Genomic DNA, 25067 nt, shown 5'->3' on the forward strand with positions numbered 1-25067 from the left:
GCAGAAGTCTATGTAAATTGAGTCGATAGCTTTACCCTGGTCAAGTAGAGTAGTCCATATGTTTTTGCAGTGTAGGAGTTGAAGATTGCAGGACAATTTTTTCCTGAAACCAAATTAGTTTTTGGAGAGTAGGTTGTTTGACTCTAAGTAGAGGGTGATGAATTGGTTAATTATTGATTCCATGACTTTGCAAGTGACACAACCCAGTGAGATTGGTCTGTAGTTTTCAACCAGGCTGGAGTCACCTTTTTTGAAGATAGGGATGACCATAGCTAAGGACCATATGTTTGGTAAGGAGCTGATTCTGAATGATATCTCATACATAATGCTTAGGGGTTCCGCTATGGCAGAGGAGAGCTTTTTTTAGAAGTATGCACATAATCCATCGAGGCCAATAGATATGGATGGTTTTAGGTTATGTAGTGCCTTTTCTACATTATCTTCTGTAAAGTCAATATGTAGTAGGTCATTACAGTTAGTTGTGGTACGACTAGGAAATGTGGGGCATGAACCATTGCTGTTTACAAAGACTGAACTGAAGAATGTGTTGAAGAGATTAGCCTTAGTGGCTTAATGGTTGCAATCTTTCTCATTTCGTCCTTTTAGGGGTAGGATGGCTCTTGAGCCTTTAAGTTTGGTGTTTACAAAATTGTAGAAGGCATGGGTGGATTTTGTACATGGGAGGTTTTCCTCTTGCTTGCAGTGGTAATTTGTGCATTCTGCCTTTATCTGTCAGCATAAGGTGTTGTATTGGTTTTTAAAGTTTGCTACGTAGCTAGTTTCGTTTTTTCACCATAGCGATGTTTTTTTAAATTGAAGTTTCCTTATTGTTATGGGTAATTTGTTTTTTTGTTTTGTTTTTGGGGGTTACTACTGGTACATATAGTTTAATGACTCTTTCAAGTTCAAACAAGGATGCATTATAATGGTCTTCTGTAGTATTACAGCTAGAGAACAGAATGTGCTAATCAAGAGATGATCTATGACATCATAGTTGGCTTTTTTGAAGTTGTGTTTTGGGGATCTATCATTATGATCTTCTTTGTGAGGGCATAAATTGAGACAAAAGTCGATCATACTGTGGTCACTGCTTGAAAAGTGTTCTTGTATTTGCAGAAGATAAGGTCGAGGCAGTTGTTGAGTCTAGTGTTGTTAATTACTAATTGATCCAGTCCCAGTGTAGTAATGGCATTGTACAGGGTTGCATGTATGGGTTCGGATGTACATTCATTTAGGGTCCAATTTATATGTACTTTGGGTTCAGACTGAATTTCTTCCCTTTAAAAACTGTTCTTGGGAGAGTTTTTTCTCCAGCCGATGATAACTGGACATTGGGTGCCAAGCTGGATGTATTAAAGGGACTTTACCTACTTTTGTGACTTTGTTGCTTTTGTGCCAAGCCTGGGTCATCACAATTTTGATTACAATTACCATTGCGTATATATATATATATATATATATATATATATATATATATATATATATATATATATATATATATATATATATATATACACACACACATACACATACACACATACATATACACGTATATACATATATACATATACATACATACATACATGCCAGCTCTATACCCGTACTTCACTACAAACTATGTGATTGGGCTTAGTTTTTGGGGAGGAAAATAAGGGAAAAAAATTGTGCCTCTGCCTACCAGCATCCATCTGGCTAGTGTCCTGTCAGTGTGTGAGTTGAGGGCTGTTTGGAAACTGAAACAGTATTTGCTATGTGAGCAAGGAGACAGCAAGAAGCCTGGGCGTGGCTTAGCTCAACTGTTCTGTACTAAAGCTGTTTGGTGCTGTGAAACTAAAACTGAAACAAACTCCTCTCCTCTGCTTGTGTTTTGTATTTGGAACAGATTTCTTTTCAGGTGGGGAGGGGGAGGAGAACTTCTTAGCACCAGAGCATGTTAATAATAACATGCGAAATACTAATGCTCTGATAGTCATTTCGAAAAATCCTTTCTTAGTGAGCACCTAGAAGCCAAGAGGAACATATGTGCCAAATTTCAAGTTAGTAGGCTTTACAGTTCTGGAGATTTTGTGATGATGCATGAGTGGTATTTTGCTTTTATATATAGAAGATTCATACTTATATACAGTGGCTAAAACTTCATGGATAATGTTTTCCAGGTCCTCCTCTGGAAAGTTGCTTAAAAGTTTGCAAAAGATTTTCTTGGGAGATAAAGCCAAATCCCAGCTCAGTATTTCTGATCTAATGATCTAACTTCTAATGGGGGTGTTATTTAATCAGAACTCCCAGAAAGTAAGAGAATTTTTCACACCACGATGCAAAGAAGTTAGTCCATCAGAGTTAAGTCTCCTATTTGGAAGTTGGTTTTCACGGTGCAGGCATACTCATAACCCCCATTACATAACCTTGCTCGGAATACGTTTGTGCACACAGAACTTTTTTTAAAATCGCCATGAAGAGGCAATATCCTTCCCTATGCTATTACGCTTTAAAACAGGATGTGCTATTTTGCCAGCCGCAATTAAGCCAAATAAAGTGCTAAGTGCCGGCAACAGTGAATACCATTTAAAAAAAAAAAAAAAACAGGGATAATTTATGTTCGTTCAGATTACTTCCAGATGAAGCGTTTATGGTAAATTTGCCTTATCCTCAAACGTGTATTGTGTGGAAGGGGAAAGCTGTCATGTTCCATTTGTAGGCATTCTGGATTTCTTCTCATACAGTGTTATGTTAAGGGGTGGTGGTGGGGAGAATCGGAACAGCTGCAGCATTTTGCCCAGAAACGCTAAGAATCGCTTGGCTAAAAGCAGGTCTGCATTTGTGTGAAATCAGGATGGGTTCTTTTTTATTATTATTATTATTACTTCTATTTCAGGAGTAAAGGCGGCTTTATCTCCCTCCAAGGCTACTACTGCAGGGAAGAGCTGAAAACGCTTCTCCTTCAACTCCGAAGGCGGGGGAGGAGGACGGAACGGAAGGAATCGTAACTCCAACACCCCCCCACCTTCTCTCCCTCGCCTGGCCCCGTTAACAACTGCGAGAGGAGGCAGGCAGGCAGGCGCGGCAAGGCGGGCGAGCAGGTTCGCGGTGGGAAACCCAGCACCAAGTCCTGTGGGCAACCAACCCTCCACTTGTTTCTCTGCCACCCCCCCACCCCGTTTTGGACGTTTGCCCTGTTTCAGCCCCGTCCTTCCAAGCCCCATAGCCAAGCGTTTTTAATGGCTCGGCTGTTTGGCCCTTCCCACATCCTTCCCTCACAGGGTGACTAATCATCGCCACAAGCCGGCTACTTTCCTCCCTCTTCGAATCTCCAGAGTTGATCAGCCTACGAGCCTCCGCTCCGCTCCCTAACTCTCCACAGAACCCGCAGCGAAAGGGACGAGCGAATAAGAAGAGCGGCGGCGGCAGCATATCCCCCCTCCCGGAGAAGCATCATCCACTCCCCACCCCTGCGCCGCATCAAACCCGAGGGGATCCCTCCCCCTCTTCCTCCCCCCCCCCCACGCACACACCCGGCGAAGCAGCTTTGCCGTCCCGAAGTCTCCCTCCCGCCGGAGCTTGGCTACTCCGCCTCCCAGCTCCGATTGTGCCCACCGGGACTCCGACGCGCTTCCAGGGCCGCCCTTCTGGCGGAGCCGGAGGAGGAAGAGCCCGGCATCCCCTCGCCTTTCCGTTCCTCTCAGAGTCCCCCACCGCTCCGGGAGTGGGGAAGGCGCCAGGGAAAGGGATGCTGAGTGGGAAGCGAGGAAGAAGGAAGCAGCGGGAAGCCTGAAAGCGCCGGCAGAAATCCGGAGGGGCTCTTGAAAGCGGCCGGAGCGCGCGTCCCTCTCCGAAGCCGCCTCGCTTCGGGTTCTGGCCAAGAGAGCCGAGAGTTTCGGGAGGGTCCCGGCCGCCCTGAGGCGCCTCGCCCGCGGGTGGTCCCCGGTCCCGGCAGGCTTGCAGAGCGGGGACCCGGCTGCCCGAGCTCGGCGCGATCTCCCTCCCCCCACACGCCGCCGCCCACCTCCCTCTCCAAGGTGTTGGGACCACGGCGGCCGATCCTCCCCTCCCCGCCAGGTGCCCGTCCGCCTCCGCTGCGCCGAGCTTCCCAGCGCCAGGAAAGCGGGGCTCCCGCCTTGCGCCCTGCCGCCCGCTCCATGGCGAGGGCAGCACCGGCTGAGTCTCCGCGCCGGGGAGGCGGCGCCGGCGGGGAAGCCCGGCGTCCGCTCTCCCCGCTGCCACTGCCACTGCTGCGAGGGTTGTAGCGCCGGCGTCCCGGGCGGCGAGGCGGGAGGGCGGCGCGGCGGCGGCGCCAGCATGAAGTCGCTGATCTTCAGCCGCTTCTTGGTGCTGCTGCCTTGGGTGCTGCTGGTCATCCTCATGCTGGACACGGACGGCGGGAACCGGCCGCCCCGTCCGTCGTCGCCTCATCTCGCCCGGCGGCCGCAGCCCGCGCTTCTTCGCCAGGAGGCGCCTCGGTGGCGGGAGGAGGCCGAGCTGCAGCAGTTGCCCCTCATCTATGCCATCACGCCGACCTACAGCCGGCCGGTCCAGAAAGCGGAGCTGACGCGCCTGGCCAACACCTTCCGGCAGGTGGCGCGCTTGCATTGGATCCTGGTGGAGGACTCGGCGATCGGCACCGAACTGGTCAGCCGCTTCGCCGCGGGGCTCGGCCGAGCGGGCGGCCCGCCCTGCACCCACCTCCACGTGCTGACCCCGCGCAGGTACAAGCGGCCGGGGCAACCCAGGGCCACGGAGCAGCGCAACGCGGGGTTGGCCTGGATCCGACAGAGGCACCAGCATTTGCCGGCCCCTCAGCCGGGGGTGCTTTTCTTCGCCGACGACGACAACACCTACAGCCTGGAGCTCTTCGAGGAGGTAAAGGAGGCGGGGGAAGGCGAGAGACGGTCCCCCGGTCAAGCAAGGGCGGCCGCCTTGGCGTGGTCACTTCACCCGGCCTCGCTCCGTTAGGAGACCCCCGGAGCTTCCTCCCAGCCTCGGAGCCTTTCGCTCGCCCAGGAGAAAGTCCGCGCCGGCCGGCCAAAACACGCTTTCGCCCTTCAAGTTGCCTCTTTCTGCCAGCGCTTCCGCGGCTTTGAATCCCGCGTGGTTTTTCTCTCGTCCCGCCAGACTTTCTCCACCCGGGGTTGCTGGCGGGGCTGTGGGGTCAGACAGATCGTTTCAGGCTTTCCTTAAGCGACCAAGTGAGACCCGCGCATTCTCTTGTGCTCCAGCCCCTTTGAACCAGACCGTAGGCGTAAAACTTAATTTCAGTGCCTGTGTTGTGAGGTGTAAAAAAAAAAAGGGGATAGTTTTTAAATTATTTACAAAGCCTCTAGCAGAGATCCTCCCTCCCTCCCTCCCTCCCTTTCCTTCCTTCCTTCCTTCCTCTTCTTCCTCCCTTCCTTCCCACCCTCTCCTTCATCCCCCTTCCTTCCTCATCCCTCCATCTCCTTCATCCCTCCCTTTCCTTCCTTCCTACCTTCCTCTTCCTCCTCCCTCCTCCCCACCCTCTCCTTCATCCCTCCCTCTCCTTCATCCCTCCCTTTCTTTCCTTCCTTCCTCTTCTTCCTCCCTCCTTACCACCCTCTCCTTCATCCCTCCCTCCCTTCCTCATCCGTCCATCTCCTTCATCCCTCCCTTTCCTTCCTTCCTTCTTCCTCCCTCCCTCCCACCCTCTCCTTCATCCCTCCCTTTCCTTCCTTCCTTCTTCCTCCCTCCCTCCCTCCCACCCTCTCCTTCATCCCTCCCTCTCCTTCATCCCCCTTCCTTCCTCATCCCTCCATCTCCTTCATCCCTCCCTTTCCTTCCTTCCTTCCTCTTCTTCCTCCTTCCCACCCTCTCCTTCATCCCTCCTTTCCTTCCTTCCTCTTCCTCCCTCCCTCCCACCCTCTCCTTCATCCCTCCCTCTCCTTCATCCTCCCTTCCTTCCTCATCCCTCCCTCTCCTTCATCCCTCCCTTTCCTTCCTCTTCTTCCTCCTTCCCTCCCACCCTCTCCTTCATCCCTCCCTCTCCTTCATCCCCCTTCCTTCCTCATCCCTCCATCTCCTTCATCCTTCCCTTCCTTCCTTCCTTCCTTCCTTCCTTCCTTCCTTCCTTCCTTCCTTCCTTCCTTCCTTCCTTCCTTCCTTCCTTGTGATTGAAGATTCTAACTTCCACTTAAATTTACACCCCAGGCACTGCACTTAGATTTAATTGCAGTATCCTTTTCTCACTCCAAGCCAAAGCCTCAAACATTAGGGATACCCATTATATAGTGTCAAGGAAGGTTGCCACCAAATTGCCTTGCATCGCTTTTTCTTCAGCATCATCTTATTATTCCCATCTCCCAAGCCTTTGGCTGTACTATGCAGAGATTTTTTTCTGCAGTGTTGGCAGTGTCAGCTTGGTGTTTTTAAAGAACCAAGTTTGATTCCTTTTCTTTTGCTGAAGTAACTTCCCACAAAAAAACCCTTACCTTAAGCAAACATTTAAAGCAAAAATTAAGATAGCACTTGGAGAGTTGTAAAATAGTTCCAACTATTACTCATTTTTGCTTTCTATCCTTTTCTTTTTTCTTTACATGTGTGAATGATTACTTTCTGTTCTGCAGAGACCTCCAGACATATTGTAAGCTTGAAAGCAGGGCAGTGGATAGAAAGGCTTTCTCGCCATCGTTTCTCAACAGCAAGTTTTGTTCATTCTTTTAAATAAAATTTGGGAAGTATTTGGGAAAGAGTTGGAAGAAACAGGGAGAAGTTAGCCAGCCCCATTAATGCACTTATTTGCAAAAAGGAGGAAACTGTTACAAGCAGCCAGGGGAGAAAAAAAAACAATAACTCGCCGCTATCTAGACTCACCAAAGCAGGAAAGAAATGCCACACAGTTCTGTGGGACATGAGGATTCTCACATTTCCCTCTGGCAGGAAGAAACTTTTTAAAGGAGAGATATCAAAGCATGCAGGAATAAGTAAGATGAATCAACTTCAGCAAGCAAAGTGTGCAATTTGCAAGAGGTAGTTTGACAGCTATTGTATCCTGCAAGAGAAATTCTCTAATATGTTAAAAAAAATCCCCTCTCCCAGTTACAGATTATTCATCTGTACTACAAATCCCATCTGCATATGTGAGAATCCTCATGTCCCACAGAACTGTGTGGCATTTCTTTCCTGCTTTGGTGAGTCTAGATAGCGGCGAGTTATTGTTTTTTTTTCTCCCCTGGCTGCTTGTAACAGTTTCCTCCTTTTTGCAAATAAGTGCATTAAGAATCAATAGATTAAAGCCAGGCACTGTGAAAAGATGCAGAGCACATCGAGCCCCCCAAGAGCCTCTTCAGAAGGCTGCTCAACCTTGCCGATATGTGTTCAGGGTTCAAAATGAGTTTGGGTCTCTTTCAGCAGGCTTGCCTTTTTGGCAGGTGCTGCTCCTCCCCTCGAGAGTTTGGCTTCTCCCTTCCTTGTGCGGCAGCTTTGTGCTCTGAAGCTTTCACCGAAAAGTGGCTGAAAAGAAAACCATTTAGCTGCTTTGGGTTTCTTTCCCATTAAGCTGTTGGAGGCTGCTTGGAAGTCTTGAATGCAGGGAAAGTTCTGGCGTCCATTTCTTGGTCACCCGCCCCTCTGGATGCATTTTCTTTTTGAACCGGTGATTTGCTGTGAATACATCTCCCCCATTGGGTTGCCTGAAGTGGTACTGAGGCATTAAAAACTCCCGGGAGGGACAACCTTCACTCCTTCAAAGCCTGAATGAATGAAAATGCAGTGGGGACTAGCAAAGAGTCCATACAGATCCTCTGAGAACTTGGCTAAGTAAATCAGCGAATGATGAACCTGCCTTTTCTCTGTTATTAACCTCTTTTACCTTTTTCCCCAATTCAACAAGTCTATTATATTTTTTTAAAAATCCAAGAGTTTAAGGGAGAGTTCCTTCAGCATGCTAATTATTGGCTAAATTGCAAGACTAACCCCTGCAAAAAAAAAAAAGGTCACTTTTGCACAGCTTTGAGACACCACTTGGCTCCTATCTCAGTCATTTTTTTTTTAGTATCTTGAGAAGGGGCTGGTGTATTGCAAAGGCGAGTGTTGGCATTGGGTGTCATCTAAGAATGCCTCCGTGTGGGCTAAGAGGCTTTCTTAGAAGACAAAAATGGTGGATGGCTGCAGCCCAGTGATTCAGTTGGTATTGTCTAGGAAAAGAAGTCTGGTGTTAATTAGGAATGTCCTGGAGTCTCCAGGCTAGAGTCCATCCTGAGGGGAGCTAGAGGAGATGGTACAAAGCCAAAGATAGCTTTTTTTAAAAAAACTTGTCTTCAGTGTCTTTTGTCTCGATAAAGGAAAATATTTGTAGCTCAGCGTTGACATGAGGGGTCCTTGCTGTTCTCTGATTTTGGTTGTTTTCCTGCAGACGTTTCCTTACCCACACTAGGTAACATCATCCATGCTAGAGATGATGTTGTTTTTCAGTTTGACTGGATCCCGACCAAACAGGATATACTCAGAATTTAAGGTTTGTTTTTTTTTATCCTGAGAGAAAAGCAATACTGCTTTGTAGCACTGATGATGTTACCTAGTTTGGGAAATGAAACGTCTATATTTTGTCTTACAAGGTTAGTTAGGTTAGTTGACTGTGTCTGTCTGGGCATAGTGGGCATACAGCTTGTGGAACATTCCTGAACAGAGGCACTTTTATATTCATCTGTTTCCCCCCTGCAGGATACTCTGGGAATTGTAGTTCAGAGGAAAGTTGAATTAGATATAAGAGAACAGTATTTTCTGTATCGATCTGGCACTCTTTCCAAATAAATATATGGCAACTCTTTGAGAATGTCACAGGCACATTTTACATCCTTAGTAGAAGGAAGGTGGGAATTGTTTTTCTCCAAATGATCGTTTACCAGGATTTGTATTGGCTACTGAAAACTTGGGAAACAGTAAAAATTTCTGAGTCACTGCCTTTTCTGCCTCCAAGACTGGAATCTATTTACAAAGCAGTATTGCTTTTCTCTCAGGATAAAAAATAACCCCTTAAATTCTGAGTATATCCTGTTTGGTCAGGATCCAGTCAAACTGAAAAATAGGTGCATGAGAGGAAATTGATGGTCCTATCCTTCCAAAAGCAATTTTGACTGTTGATACCAGGACCATTATCGAGGCTTACCCAAGAAAAGATATTTAGCATTCTTATAACCAATTTCTGCCTTTTCTTAGTGAATGGATTATGAGGTGTAGCTTTCAAGCTGAATGAGTAAAGTGAGATTTTTTTTACAACCAGTCTGCATTTATGCATTACTGCTACTAAATTTAGCAGGAAACTAACTAGGTTTTTTTTCCCTCTCTCAATAATTTGCTTAGGAGAGGAGAGAGTCAACCTTCTCCCACAATTCTGTAAGTCTTTATCCCTGTGTGTCTGTTAGAAAAAAATGGGAATAGGGACTAAGCATCTCTTTTGGAGCAATATCAGGTTTGCATTTTAAAATTTATCTATGAAACACTATGAAAGTGTGTAGAGTGGAATATTGTATTTTTCCTTTATTATATATCCCATTCTGATGATTCAAGAGTTTGGTTTTCTGAAGCAAAGAACAAGATTTTTGTTCTAAGTTCTTTTGGTTTCCAGTGGGAACAAGAATATTAGATAAATTGGAGAAAATCTAGTTAACAAACCTGTTTGGAAAATAAAGCACATTAAAATTACTGTATCAGAGTTTTCTACAGTGGTAGGACATAACTCAGGATCTCAAAAGAGTTTTATACTTTTTATAGTAGAATTATAGCTGCACTATTTTTAGCCTAATAATCATTTAAAAAAACTGGAATATATAATGTTGCACCTGTTTATACATCCAGAATAGGATATAATTCAATTGTAAATTGTGACGAGTTAGGTGATGGAGGAGAATCTCTGGCATATTAAAATTCTAAGCTAGGAATATCTTCTGACTTTTGAATGAGTTTAGAACTTTGTGGATTTCGTGTCATTGATATTGAAAGAAGTTGCTTGTGGCTTGGTTGAAAGTCTGTTCATTACCTTGAAGAAAAAAAGGAAAATAGATAAATATTAGATGAGTGAAGGAAAGCAACAAAGATGAATAAAAGGAACTGCAATCAGTTTGACATCATTTTAGATACTTCTAAAGAAAATATAGATTGATTTTAAGCACTTTTACATATAGTGGATTTGTCAAAAATTAGTCTTGATGGATTGTCTCAATTCAATTTTTTTATAGCTGTTCTTAGTAGAACATGGGAATGCCTTGACTTCTGCAAAACATTTGATGAAGTATCCCTTGACATTCAGATGAGCAAACTAGTTAAATATGGGTTGGGTGGTAATGTTTATACAGTGAATCACAGCTAATTCAAACAACAGCCACCAATAATGTCTTCCTTTTAAAACTGAAGTGAGTTATCAAGTGTATTGCATCAGGTTTGATCCCGGGATCAATAGCCATTAACATTTTTATACATGATACTTTTCAAATATTGGAAAAGATGCCACACAAAAGAAATTTAAGAACTGTCCTCAATCATTCAAGAATGCAGGACACAAAATAATGAATTTAAATTACATATTCCAATGAAATGTTAGATGAAAAAAATATCTTTAACAATAAGTCAATGAAACAATTGAAGAAATTAGTTACTGGATATTTCCAGTGCTTTAACTCGAACCCCACAACTGAAATGGACCCTTCCAATTCTAGAATTCTGTGAAACGTGTAGTAGCTCCTGCCCCCAAATCTGAAAAAGTACATAATATTTTTGTCTCTGCATGTGTTTGTTTTGATAAAAGTTCACAACAGATTGACTGTGCTACCTCACTATCCATTTGTTGTACTAATGATCAATTCCTGAATTGGGGTTGAATGGTTGCCATGGCAATATGAGTTCTGTAGTTCCAATTTGAGTTGTCTGTCTCAGTCTTACCATCTGTAAATAGTCTGACATAATTCAAAGTTGCCTTTTGAGAATAGCAAAGACCAATTATAGAACATAATTCTAGCATAACATTTTAAAAGACTAGAAGGAACAAAACCAATGTGTTATTTATGATTTAAAACCACGGGTATCTGTTGATCATTTGCCTTTATTACTATAGTGGTTCTTTAGAATGTTAAAATACTGAACGTTTGTGATAAGCTGCTGTTTTCCAGTAATCATAACAATAGCAATAGCACTTAGACTTATATACTGCTTCATGGTCCTTTACAGCCCTCTATAAGGGGTTTACAGAATCAGCATATTGTCCCCAACAATCTAGGTCCTCATTTCACCGACCTCAGAAGGATGGAAGGCTGAGTCAATCTTGAGCCAGTGAGAATTGAAAGCTAGCAGTGGGCAGAGTTAGCCTGCAATACTGCATACTAACCATTGTGCCACCACAGCTCTATTATCACTTTCAAGATGGAAGCCATCAGAAGGTTGCAAGTCGCAATCACATATGAGCCTCAACCTAATGGCCATCTGGTGCTTACCTAATAGCTGCTAATCAGGCCTGAATGGTGATATTCTTGCAAGTTAAGTCAAAGGAGAATCAGGAAGCTGGGCATATGTGCCGACCCTAACATTTATTATTTATTTTGTACATTGTCTATCTCCACGAGGTTATGAGGTACCAGTAATCCCAAGCACATGTCTCAGTTTTCTTTAATACTATTCATGGGTCCATATTCCCATGCACAAACTATGTGTGGCCCTGTCATCTTCCTTTTATCTCTAGATTGGCTGTAAGTCATGCTGGTGTCCAATATGGGTTCATTTTTATTGTCTCCCTTTGTAAGAAAGTGTAACTTAAGTATCTTAAGATGAGTTATGCATTGCTTCCCAGCGGTTTTTTAAATTTATGTTGAAGTAATATATAAGCCACGAGATGCATTATTACTTTTCAATAACATGAAAAAATCAAGCAACATTTTAGGATCATAGTAGATAAAATATTATCCCAAGAATAAATGAAATAAGTCCTCCTCAGATTATCTTCACATTTAAAACTAAGAGATAATTTCTGCATGATTCTTAAAAGTATAAAAATATGAACGGATCTTCTCATGTTTGGGCCTTGCTGGATATGGATCTGTAAAGGCCAATACTGCTTATTCAATTATTCACACTTCCTTTGCTCTCTAAGCATCAGTTCACTCCTTTAAGAAAATGTTAATTTTCAGTTCAGTACAATGGAAGCCATTTTTAACTTGTGGTTTTGGTCCCTATTTGTATTACTTCGATTAACTTGATTCAGTAGCTACTAAAATTTCCTCAAGTTCTACTTGGAGAAGGAGACTTATTTTTAAAAAATTTAACGACACTTGTATTATATCTCCAGATCCTCACACTTATGACTATCGGGAGCATCCCCATAGTCACGGGAACAAAATGTGAGTGTTTGGCAAACAGCTTGTATTTACAAGTATTGCAGCATCCCCTGTCACATGATTACCATTTGGGATCTTTCCAGCAGTGGTGGGATTCAATTATTTTTACTACTGGTTCTGGGAGCATGGCTTGCTGGGCATGGCTTGGTGGGCGTGGCAGGGAAAGGATACTGTAAAACAGGGGTGTCCACATTAGAAGATGAAAATTTGGTTTGGGCTGCACATATAATAAATTATTATAAAATAATTATATTATAAAATTATATAATAAATTATAAATTATTTTTATTATTATTAATTATTTATTAAAAATTATTTATTTTTATTAATTTTCCAGCCAAATTTTGCGGGGTGGGGGGGGGGAAGAAAGCTTGCCCGCCTCGTGCCTACCTCTCCTCCTGCAAATGGCCCAGCTGGATGCGGCAGGACTGGAAGCGAGGACTGGGAAGCTCGGTGCAGCAGCAGCAGCGGCGGCGGCAGCGGCGGCGGGGGCAGAAGCAGCGGCGGGGGGACAGAGCGGCGGCAGCGGCGGGGGCAGAAGCAGTGGCGGTGGGGGTGGCGGCAGCGGGGGCAGAAGCGGCGGGGGGGACAGAAGCAGCGGCAGCGGCGGCGGGGGCAGAAGCAGTGGCGGCGGGGGGCAGAAGCGGCAGCGGCGGCGGGGCAGCGGCAGCGGCGGCGGGGGCAGAGCGGCAGCGGCGGCGGGGGCAGAAGCAGTGGTGGCGGGGGGCAGAGGCGGCGGGGCGGTTGGGGCAGAAGCGGCGGTGGGGGGGACAGAAGCGGCAGCAGCGGCGGTGGGGGCAGCAGTGGCGGCGGCGGGGCAGAAGCGGCAGCGGCGGCGGGGCAAGCGGCGGTGGCGGCGGGGCAGAGCGGCGGCGGGGGCAGAAGCAGCAGCGGCGGCGGGGGCAGAAGCGGCAGCGGCGGCGGGGGCAGAAGCAGCAGCGGCGGCGGCTGCGGCGGGGGCAGAAGCAGCAAAGGTGGCGCCCGCCTTTTCTGTTGCTGCTTGGCGTGGCAGTTGCCTCGCCCCGCCTCACGCCTGCCTCTCCTCCTCCTCCTCGCTGGCTCTTGCCAGAAGGTTGGGGTGGGCACTGGGCCGCATTACGAGGCGACCTGGGCCGCATGTGGCCCACGGGCCGCGGGTTGGACAAGCCTGCTGTAAAATCTCCATTCCCTCCCCACTCCTGGGGGAAAGTTACTGCAAAATCTCATTCCCTCTCCACCCCACTAACCTGCTTTTCAGCTCCGTTCTCCTGTGCAGGGCAACAAAAGAAGACCCAGCCGATCAGCTGGGACTCGGGAGGCAGAGAATAGATGGGGGCGGGGCCAGTCAGAGGTTCTCCAAACTACTCATAATTTCTGCTACCGGTTCTCCAGAACTGGTCAGAACTTACTGAATACCACATCGGCTTCCCAGCCAGCATCCAGTAAGAAAAGTCACCGAGGGGACCCGATTCACTTAATAACTGAGGGATTCACTAAACAACTAAATGATCCACTTAACAACTGTGGCAAAAAGGTTGCACACAACTCACTTAACAAAACACCTTAGTTAACAATATAAATCCCGGTTCCCAATTGTGGTCTTGAGGACTACCTGTATTTTAAAATTAAGAAGTTATAAATTTTGGTTATAGAACTTCAATTGCACTTGATTCAAAATTATCATTTTAACTTTCAGAATTTCCCTACTTAATTTATGCAACCCCCTTCCCTTCCCCCCAATTCATTCATTTGTTTCCTTCAAGCAAAATCTTTTTGAGAATGTAATTTTTGGAGTTTTAAATTAAACAGGGTGTTTTTACACATATTTTAAATTTTTCTTCCTGCTTTTGGAATGGATTGCCAAGGAAGTCTAAAGCCTAATGCCACTAGGCTTTAATTCTGTTTTTTTTAAATTTGAAATACTTAGCATTTTACGGACTAAAACATATGAAGTCTTAGAAAATGTCTTTAAAATTATTTATTCCAGGTAATGATCGCCAGTTCCTCCTTATGGGTTGACTTTTCTGGATGAATTAAGATAATTCATGCAATGTGATACATCAAAAACTGCAGTATTGGTGGTGTTGTGATAGATGATACAATAGAATCCATCTGACCTTTACTGTCACTTATCTTTATGCAAGAATTCTGCAGCGGATAATGTTGCACTTTCATTCTTAGGGAACAACAACCATTCTTTAAAGAGAGAGAGAGAGAGAGAGTCAGCAAGCGCAATTGGTTCTTCCCTCATCTGAGGTTTTGCTCTAAGAAACTTGTTAAGTCCCCATAGAAGACAGGCAGCAATTTATAAGAAAAGGCCTTGATGCCTAGTTCATATTTTGGAGTCAGAATGGAGAGAAGACGTTACTGTCAGGTTGCTGTTCTCTCCCCTTTCCTCCCCCACAAGCTGATTAAGAAGCAGTACCACTTTCTGGTCTCTGGTCTCAATAGCTCTATTAGAGAACTGTGAGCAGCCTAACAGATGCTTTATAGCCACTGTACTTGTGATTCCTTAAGCCAGCTCTCACAAGCTCCCTGCAGTGGCAAGCTTTTACATGTCAAATACAGGTAGGAGTATAAACAGGATACCACTCCAGAGCTCTTTACAAAACCTGGAGGACAATGTTTTGTGAAGGGCCAGAATTTATTAGAGATGATCTTGTCCCCATGGATACTTGTTTGGGTGAGTGCAGGGGAGGGACTGTTGCAGATCAGATCAACTTACTTTAGATGTGAACATATGTTTAGTCTCTCCCATTCCTGAAAAGCCACTGTTGGAGCTGGGATACCTTCAAATATTATAAAACATGCTCTAGCGCAGGGGTCTTCAACCTTGGCAACTTTAAGACTTGTAGGCTTCAACTCCCAGAGTTTCTCAGCCAGCAAAGCTGGGTGTTGAAGTCCACAAGTCTTAGAGTTGCCAAGGTTGGAGGCCCCTGCTCTAGAACACAGATATCAAACCTCTTTTCTGCTGCTTCACCTCCTAGAGCATGAGTCACCTTGCCGTCACATGATGTTTTGTGGCTTTTTCCCCATTCGCTGAGTTGGGATGGGCGTGGCCTACGCATGACGCATCTGGCCCATAGGTCGCCAGTTTCACACCCCTGCTCTAGAAACTGAGGGACACCCATGCATAAGGCAGCAACAGCTGCAATGTTCATCTTCTCAAGGGTTGAATTGAAAAGAAGTCTGAAATATAGCAGGTTCTTGTTGCTGCATTCACACCTAGCTGCATTTACACCTTGGGCCAAGCTATAGATTATTTTAACAATGGTTTGTGAAACAAGACATGCTTTTTTTTTTTTTTGAACCAGACCTGGGATTAAACAAGGTTTGCCAAAGTATAAGCCATGATTTACACACTTTAATGGTTATGTGCCATGTCATCTTGTATCAAATAATCCCCATACCCTATCCCCATAATTATCCAGACAAACAAGTCTTGTTACAGGAGCTGATCATATCTAACAAATTCTTGCAAATTCCTGCATAAAGATGCCATTAAATGACTTAAGGCACTGTGTGGCTACAAGTCTGATTGGAGCTGTGGTACAGATGTTTCACCCTCATCAATCACCGTTTATATAGAGAAAAGACATTTGACTGAAAAATAAGGCCATCATGCATGCTGTCCTGCTTTATCTTCAGTTCAAAGTCTGGGAGTTATGTTTAGTATGTACAAGTGGAAGCTGAGGTGGGAGGCAAGCTGTGAAGGAATTCCATAATGGATACAAAGACATTGTACACCTTTGGGCATTTCGTTAAATATTTGCTTAAATTTCAAATCATCTGAGCCAGAACTGGGCATTATAGTGTGTGAAGTTATGGTGCTCTTGATGCTAAATTTTCTATTAAGAGTAGCATCACTCTATAGTATATTGGTAGTCCTTGACTTATGACCACAACTGGAACTGGAATTTCCATTGCTAAGGGATGCATTACTTGAGTCATGCCTGTTTTTAATGATCTTTTTTGCTGCAGTTGCTAAGTGAATGACACAGTCATTAAGTGAATCTGGTCCTCCCCCCCCTTTTTTTTGTGACTTTGCTTGTTAGAAGCCCCCTGGGAAAGTCATGATCTGAGGATGTTGCCACTGTTGTAAATACATGCCAGTTGTCAAGCAATCAAATTTTGATCACAAGATAGTGGGGACGTTACAATGGTCATAAATGCAAGGATCAGTCATAAGACCTTTTTCCAAGGGTGTCATAATTTTTAATCGTTGTTAAGAATGGTTGTAAGTCAAGGACCACCTATAGTAAGGGATGTGAAAGCAGCAGGTGAGTAAACATTAGCATAGGTTGGATTGGAAACAATTGCTTGAATTGTTGAAAATAATTGCTTTGAATTAAGGGAAGCTATTTTTCGAATGACAAAGGAGCCAAAAGGTAACATTAATTGGTTGTCATTTGTTCATTTTTATGTGAGTCTTCCTTCAGAAAGAGTCGAGCTCCGTCTGAAAAAGAATCATTCATGCTTTCAATCCTGGGAGAAAGTATCATACAACATAGTAGAAAAAAGTAGAAGCCAAGCAGAGGGTCCTAAAAAGGTGTTTTGTTTAAAAGCAAAAGAGCAGATGGCTCTTTGGTTCACGATTTTAATAGACAGGTTTATTACAATCTATGTATTTGTTATACACAGGCCTGCAGGAATGTAATGTCTGTGTTCACAATGAATGAAGAAAATGGCTGTACATTGGGACATTGAAAGCTGAGCAAGCGTTAAGAGCATTAATCTTGGTTTATATAATCAGCTGAAGCAGAATATACTTTTCAATTTGTTAGTAAACCAGGTTTTGATTATTCAGGTTTTTTTTTAATGGTGCTCTCTTTTTTTAATGTTTCTAAAGCTCTGTACCAAATTAGTTTTCGAGGAAGGTTAAATAATGCATGAGAGGTTTACCCAAATGCTTGTATTCTTGCATTTTATTAAGTACAAGAGGCTAGCATAATGTTTTATAATGCCTTAGTGGCGGTAATACTTCCAAGGCATAGTGTTTACATCTTAAATAATTAATGCAAAGAATTATCTGTTTACTAACCTTTAAAAAATGTCTTTTTTGAATCAACTTTGTATCCATGTAATTTTCTTGACAGCTTTATTGGAAAGTTTTGCTGTTATCTTCTGGGATATTCCTTGGTGCTCTTCCATATGTCTCACTGGATTATGACAAAAATGTAGTCCTCTTGAAGACAGCTAGACACGGACTGTTGGCATAATTCTTTAATGATATGTTTTTTTAAAATGAATCTTGCACTGGCAAAGGGATTAAACGTCATGATCTCCAAGGTTCACACCAATGATTACATTTTATTATTTTGTGAATATCAAAGTTTCCATTGATCTTCCCTAATTCTATGAAAAAAATAGAATATTATATTTTTCTTCTTCCATTCAGTTATGTCCCACTGTCAGAGACTGCAGTTTTCTTGGCAAAGTTTTTCAGAAATGGCTTGCACATGCCTCTTTCCTCAGGCTGAGAGAAAGTGACTGGTCCAAGGTCACCCGCTGGTTTCATGCCCAAGGCGATACTGGAACTCTCGGTCTCACACTTTCTAGCCTGGTGAAAACTAGCTGTTACGATCATTAAATGTAAATAGAAATGAACAAAAAAATTTTTTTTTTGTTATGAACTCATCCTTTAAATTTTGGAGTATGACCCTTAATGGGATATTCTATCTAGAAAAAGTTTGTACCATTATGATATTCCTTTCAGAATAGATATCACATCCTGAATTTAGTAAAGTTAAGTTCTACCTCTGTAGTTCTAAGTCATATAAATGTGATTTCCAAAAACATCTGATGATGCTAAAAATTGCCTGCAATAAATCTTATCAATTTAGCACTTCAAACAAGCTGCCAAAGTCTTGTGCTTGACTGCTTGCCTCCTCTAGTCATCCGCTAAAGCAAGGGTTCCCAACCCCCAATCCATGGACCAGTACCAGGCCATGGCATACCAGGAAACGGGCCGCACAATCAAGCAAAGCCCTATCCATGGGATTGACATGTGAAACCATGGAAAAACCTCTCCTCGGAACCGGTACCTGGGGCCCAAAAGGTTGGTGCTACTGTCTAAAGCACAGGTGTCCAACCTTGGCAGCTTTAAGATGGCTGGCTGGGTAATTTTGGGAGTTGGAAGTCCACAAGTCTTAAAGTTGGCGAGGTTGGACACCCTTGCTCTAAAGCCTTTATTTCTGTTTGCAACTAACTGCAGCTGCTTATTTGCCCAGAATTATTGATAGTGCTAATTAAAGTTTAGAACAGCATCTCTGAATCTTGGCAACTTAAAAATATGTGTGGATTTCAATACTCAGAATTACTCAGTCAGCTTGCGGCTATATCTTAAAAGTAGCTAAACTTGAGAAAGATTGGTTTAGATAAAGGCTTGAAGTTACCACATTTTCCTGAAGCAGAGTTGGGAAACTTCATAGTTTGAATATATCTGGAAAACATTAGATAAGGAAAGAGACGATACTTAGAGCCCTGTCATTCAAAATTGTGACTATTCTTTCCATGGTATCTTTGTAAAGAACCTGTTTTTGAAAAAGATGTTCTGCTTTCTTCGTTTAGATGCGTACCACTAGCAAAGTCTCTGTATGGCCCGTAGGGCTAGTGGGGGGCCGACGCTACGAGCGCCCAATTGTGGAAAAAGGCAAAGTTGTTGGCTGGTACACTGGTTGGCGGGCAGGTAGGCCTTTCGCCATCGATATGGCAGGTGAGTATCTCTTCAGAATCTCAGCTATTAAGGTAGAACGGGCGGACTAGATATTAACATTTCTAGTTATTGAAGTAATAAGTACAAGCTTGCAAACTCCTGGGTCTTATGGTGAGCAGAGTCTCTTAGAATTCTGGTAGCTTCAGCTTTTATGAAATGCTTATTTATCAGCAGCCTCTGATAAAGGTTCAAGCAGAAGTTTGTAGAAAATGTTGGGATTAATAAACTATGGATTTTATTGTAATAACTTTAACTGTCTGTTATTGTTAGGAGCACCCTCATAACATTCAATGACCTCTTAATGGATCACCACTCATCCCAGGTTTGTTCAATGAAAGCCATCATGTAACATTTTTAGCAAAGAACTGAAGGAACAGCCAAGGTTACCAGGTTCATTTATATCCAGATGATATACCGAATTCCCTACTCAATTCAATTCTGAATTGAGTTGAATCAGACATTTTGGCCACCACACTGCAAAGCCCCACCAAAACCCAATGTTCTGTCTGTGCTGATGCTGTTTGTTTTTTTAAAAAGGGATCCCTAATCTAGAAACTGCCTTGCAAAGCAACATATTGTTGCCAATATTCCATCAACTAAGAGGCCCTTGCTGTGACTTTTAAGTGTAAAAACTGCTAATTCATCAGAAAGATGAATAATTTTGCACAACTTGCCAGAAAACCTGGTAAGAGTGACTTGTAGGCAGAGAACAGCTTGAAACGCTTTGCTTAAGGGAGAAGCAAGAACACTTCAAAAATTAATCTTGTCAATCTTCAACTGTATCACAGACTACATAGTTCTATCAGTTAGCCTTCATGCTTGGTCAGTCTCTTGTGTATGCTAAAGGCATTTCAAGTGCTGTCTGAATTGCTTTTGATGCAGTCACAGATCTATACTTGCACAACTCTAAAGTTTTGAATTTTGATTCATGGGAGTGTGGCTAGAAGAGTGGTGAGCATGGAGGAAGGGGCCATACAGACAAATGATTTATATTTCCTGCTTTGCAATTTATTTATGCGTTGCTGGTGAAATGATCTCGCTTATTAAAAACTTTCTATAAAATGCTTAGCAAATTAAAATAACAATAGTGGGAGAATTACTAAGTTACTTCACTCCAGCACCAGCTTCTGTACTTTTTAATTATGAATATTGAGCAAATTGAAATGGTCCAATGCCCTAAGCTACAGTTCATTTAATCATATTGATTGAATAAACCATAATTTGCTGAATTTCCCCAACTTACATTCTCCCTTTCTTCAGGCTCTTACTACAAATTATTCTATGGGAAGGATTCTATAACTGTATTTGTCTTCATTTAAAATTGTTTATATTGCTTGTAAACTGCTTTGGGAAGATTGTTACACTGAAAGACAGGATATAAATAATCATAATAAATAAGCAATGTGCAAAGCTATAAAATACACTCTGTAAACAATGGCGGAATTTATGCAATATACTATGCCAAAATTAACCAAATCACATTATGACCTAATTAGTACAATGTGTGAATCAGGTCTATAGCTTGCATTCAGTCATTAGAGGTGACTGTCAAAATTCTTAGATGGGATACTTGGAACCGGATTGAATATAGGCTGTTATATTCATCAATCTTGCATAAAAATGCCTCAGGGGCTAGATTTTCATGACTTCCCTGATCAAGTTGTTCCCTTGGTAAGCTGATTTATCCTGTGCGCAAATGGCACTTGATAACTGATGGCCCATTCAATTACCAGCCTGAGTCCTTAAGAGCCCCAATGAAGGAAGCTGATATTGGTGTTTGGAAGTAGGAAGAACAGATTCATACTACCTACCTTGTTCTAATGACATAGCCGAGGCATGAAGAGTCAGTTTAGCTCCAAAAAGTCCCAGGTTGTTTGAGGATAACATTGATTACTTCTAGGTTAGTTTCTACAACAAGGTTATGGAGTAGAAGGTTGGTGTTTTTATTTAACACCTTATTTACCCTAAAACCAGGTAAATATATTGCTTAAACATCATTGAATACAGCCATTTTATACATTTTGGAAGCTGTAAGTAGTTGTGGCTTATTAAAAAGAAAAGACACCCTCAAATTGAGCTCAATGCCTGGGGATTTCCCTTTTGGCAGAGTTGTGAAGATGATCTCCTGTAGACATGTTTATAATGTTTATAACACTGCTATTTTTTTCAACAGCTCTAGAATTTTCATTTGCTGCATATTATGTGCAGCAAAAAAAAAAAAAAAAATTGTCGCAGATTGTAGCTCAGATTTCACACATTCATTCCTATATTAGGTAGGTTGTTCAAAAATGAAACCAAAGGCCATCTCGAACTTCCCACTCAGGACTTAATGGGGAAGAGTTACATTATTCCTTAAGTAGTCAAACTTAATTCTTGTTATTTTTAAAAGTAATACAATTCTTAAAGATATATTTAACTCTTTTTAAAGTTTTTGAAAACCAACTGGTTGCCTTCAGGCTGCCATTTCCCTAATTCTAGTAGCAGCTTTATTTGAAAAAATGCAGATTGCCAATTTGTCTTGATAATGGCTGTAAAGAGTTCTGTGCGCAGTGAATAGGAGACTCAATCAGAATGCTAAGAGTCCCATAATACCTTGAAGATGATAAAAAGAAAACAGTTTTTCTTTCTACTTCGTCAGTCCAATCATCTTCCTTCTCTTCCTCCATAAGCTCTCCCTTTCATCTTAATTTGGAAATAGAATAAGCGCTACTTCAGAAGAACTAGTGAAAAACATCTATAAAAGATGGTGTGCATTACTAAATTTTGCAGCCCCACATGATGCTGAGATGTTGTGCAAGGGATTGTGCAGTGTGTTACTCAGATGACAGTACTCCTTTATATTTCAGGTTGTTTCTAATTCTTAACTCTTACAGATGGGTTCCATTGCAGCTAACAAAATGGATGCAACAATAAAAATACTGGTAGATGTAGGGAGTCACTATTTTCGTTCTTGTATCTTTTAAGAACTTTCTGACTTTTAACAGCAATGGTATCTTATAAAGATTATGGTCTTTAGCTCTGATAAGCACCTTTTAAAACAGGGGTGTCAAACTGGCAGCCCATGGGCTGGATGAGTCACATGCAGACCAAGCTCACACCCAGCTCCGTGAATGGGAAAAATGTCATGAAACATCACGCGACGGCAACGTGACGTGACAAGTTTGATGCCTGTGTTTTAAAAGCAGCTCCACACCAATTTCAAACTTAAGAACCAACAGTAGCTGAGTGTCAGCGATCTCATCATATATGATTACTCTGTTTCAAATGTAATGTTCTTTCAAAATATGTTCATTTAAGTGGTACTAATGTTTGCCAGGCTCTCCACAATTAAGTTAAAAGCTTTAACAGAAATAATGTTAAGGATGAAATGCCATTTTTATTCTAGAACTGCACAAAATTACTTGGACTATGGGCGAATATTTTTTATTTTGGGGGATGGAAGTCAAATGGCTACTTTTCTAAAGTGGCAGAGTCAAGACGAAAACTAGATTTGCGTTTAAAGTCAGTTAAGATAGAATGAGATTACTTTCCAATCATTTAATACTTTTTTTTAGTATCTCATTCAAAAGTATAATTTGGTTAAGGTCTCAAAGGTTGCAAGTTGCGACTGTACAGAGAGGCATTTCTTGAAACTTTTTATTGAAAGACAAGGCTAACAAAACCAGAGGTGTACTCTGTAATAAACATTAACAGAATTACAGAATAACAGTTGGAAGGGAGGTCTTCTAGTCCAACTCCTTACTCAAGTACGAAACTCTATACCATTTCAGACAAATGGTCGTCCAATCTCTTAAGAACCTCCAGTGTTGGAGCATTAATTTTTCAGAACCTGGTTTTGCATCACTTAAGAATTACATCATTTAAGGATAGGATATGTCACATATTAAAAGTAGTGATAATGTGGGTTTTGGTTTTAATGAAAATGGGGAAAAAAGGTCTACATGTAAATTCAGCCAGTAACATTTATTTTGTTTTAACAATTACAGTTGCCTTCAGCTTAAATTTTAAATTAATTACAAAGATGGTGTCAGGGAAGAACCATTGGTTGGCCTCACCTTTTTAAAATTCACATTTTCCCTTTTGTTCATATGGAAACTCTCTTTTATGATGACTGTCACTATTTACACTTTAACAAACCATGTAAAGTTGTTAAACAGATATGGAGGAACACAGCTTGTAATTTTTCAGAATAAAAAGTGACCTATAGCACACCTGTCAGTTTGTATACGTAACAGCATGATAGACCATTGCATGATACTGAGTAAATACTTGGGAACTTATTTGAAATGGTAGGGTTAAACACTCCCTCGCAACTAATTTTAGAGTTCAATATGTTTATGAAATGATTTTAATTCTTTAATATTTGATTTCCAAAGGGTTTGCTGTAAGCCTTCAGGTGATTTTATCCAACCCCAAAGCTGTATTTAGGCGCCACGGCTCACAGCCTGGGATGCAGGAATCTGACTTTCTGAGGCAGATTATCACAATGGAGGAACTGGAGCCCAAAGCCAGCAACTGCACAAAGGTATCAGTGTTTGTTATTTCCACAATGGACATTAGTCCCCACTAGTCAACTTGCGGAGAATCAATGCCAACTAATGCTTTTTGTTCAACTTTTTCCAGGTTCTCGTATGGCATACTAGAACAGAAAAGGTAAATCTAGCTAATGAGCCAAAGTATCACCTGGACAATATCAGAATTGAAGTGTGACCTGTTGGCGTAAATGGGACATGCCATAATTAATGGATGCATCAGACATGCTTACCATATTCAGACTGTACAAATTGCTATTGTACAACTGCAGCCTTTGGCAGCCTAATGGAAGACCACTGGCAGATAGCTGAAGATATGTCTATTTAGGCTTCATTTACTTTGCATGCATTTCTCTGTCCTGCTTTAATTTTCTAACTGTTCCCTTTTCCTTTACACATGTTCAATGAAGAGGTGGTAATGCACTGAAGTTATTAGTCTAAAAAAAAAAAAAAAGAGAAGCTTTTACGCCGTGGCTTCCAGGCTTTATTCCTGAATTTAAAAAGCATTGTTTTTAAAGAATAGACACAATTCTTATAGAATAAAATAATTACACAATGTTTATGGATTTCTTTAATATAGGGAAGCAACCGCTTATCAATATGAGGCACCATAAAATGTAAACACAATTTACTGGCAGAAACCTGGATACAACTGCAAAGACAAAATTAAATATATAATTTGAGTTACCCTGTATAATTGCTGTGCAGTACACGGCTGATTAATTCTGTACAGATTCTCTGTTGGTCAGATCAGCTTCTTTTGACACAGGCAACTCAAACAGTGGAAAGAAAATTGATGGAACCCAAAGACCTTCCAGGTTTCTCTCTCTCTCTTGCGAGCCATTTCCCCGTTCGTCACATCATTATAATATCACAGTGAAATGAATGATGAAACAAAATCATTATCACACAAGGAAATGCATATTTCAATGATACAAGGTACATTCTTATATAAGTAATGTTTGGTTCATACAGTACCTTCTACAGGATTACTGGGTAATTTGCAGGGTGGAGTTTACATTTTAGAGATAGCACTAACATGATACCTATTTCCCTTATATGGAAACATTTGCTCTACAAGATAAAATAATTTTGAGTATGCAGTTGGTCACGTAGCTCTTCTGAAAAGTAAGATTTGCAAAATCAAAACATATTGTGGAATGAAAAAAAGCTGCCAATGTATTCAACTTGCTTTTCACTACATCAGAATTGAAGTCAGTACAGACCACAACATGGTCAGTTAAGATTACTTTTAAAATGAATGTTTGAAATTGGAGGAAGGGGTAGTGTACATGGATAGAACAGGGAAACTAGATGTATTTGGGCATGGAATGTCAGGTCTCTGATTTGAACTTCTATTGCCTTTTCACTTCCAGAGTTGTGTACTGAGGGTTTGGCCTGAGGAACTTCCAGTCCATCCTGCCACTGTGTTGGGCGGTTGGCCAAAGCCCATCATATTATTGGAACTATTCAGAGTCATTCCAGCCATTTGCTGATTCATCTGTGAAACACACACAC

At 42.2% G+C, this 25067-nt stretch overlaps 2 protein-coding genes across 3 annotated transcripts in view; one reads left to right on the forward strand and one right to left on the reverse strand.

Annotated features, from left to right (window-relative positions):
- Positions 1 to 3454: 3454 nt before the first annotated feature.
- Positions 3455 to 24872, forward strand: B3GAT2 (beta-1,3-glucuronyltransferase 2). The gene is made up of 4 exons (XM_026665222.2): positions 3455 to 4854; positions 18873 to 19017; positions 23394 to 23542; positions 23641 to 24872. The coding sequence occupies exons 1-4, from the start codon at positions 4294 to 4296 to the stop codon at positions 23725 to 23727; spliced, it is 942 nt and encodes a 313-aa protein (XP_026521007.1). The 5' UTR covers positions 3455 to 4293; the 3' UTR covers positions 23728 to 24872.
- SMAP1 (small ArfGAP 1) overlaps positions 24011 to 25067 on the reverse strand; it is a 61115-nt gene continuing 60058 nt past the window's right edge. For both annotated transcript variants that reach the window (XM_026665219.2, XM_026665221.2), the window contains one exon: positions 24011 to 25050. In XM_026665219.2, coding sequence (XP_026521004.2) covers positions 24916 to 25050 — 135 coding nt within the window. In that variant the 3' untranslated portion in view covers positions 24011 to 24915. The remainder of the gene's footprint in view (positions 25051 to 25067) is intronic.

Source organism: Notechis scutatus, chromosome 1, assembly GCF_049901735.1.
Source record: "Notechis scutatus isolate UNSWTSFEM ecotype Mainland chromosome 1, rNotScu1.2, whole genome shotgun sequence".
NCBI lineage: Eukaryota > Metazoa > Chordata > Lepidosauria > Squamata > Elapidae > Notechis > Notechis scutatus.

Coding starts and splice junctions, on each gene's coding strand:
- B3GAT2 (XM_026665222.2), top strand. CDS start 4,294: ATGAAGTCGCTGATCTTCAGCCGCTTCTTGGTGCTGCTGCCTTGGGTG. Junction 4,855..18,872: donor GCCTGGAGCTCTTCGAGGAG/GTAAAGGAGGCG, acceptor TTCTTCGTTTAG/ATGCGTACCACTAGCAAAGT. Junction 19,018..23,393: donor TTTCGCCATCGATATGGCAG/GTGAGTATCTCT, acceptor TGATTTCCAAAG/GGTTTGCTGTAAGCCTTCAG.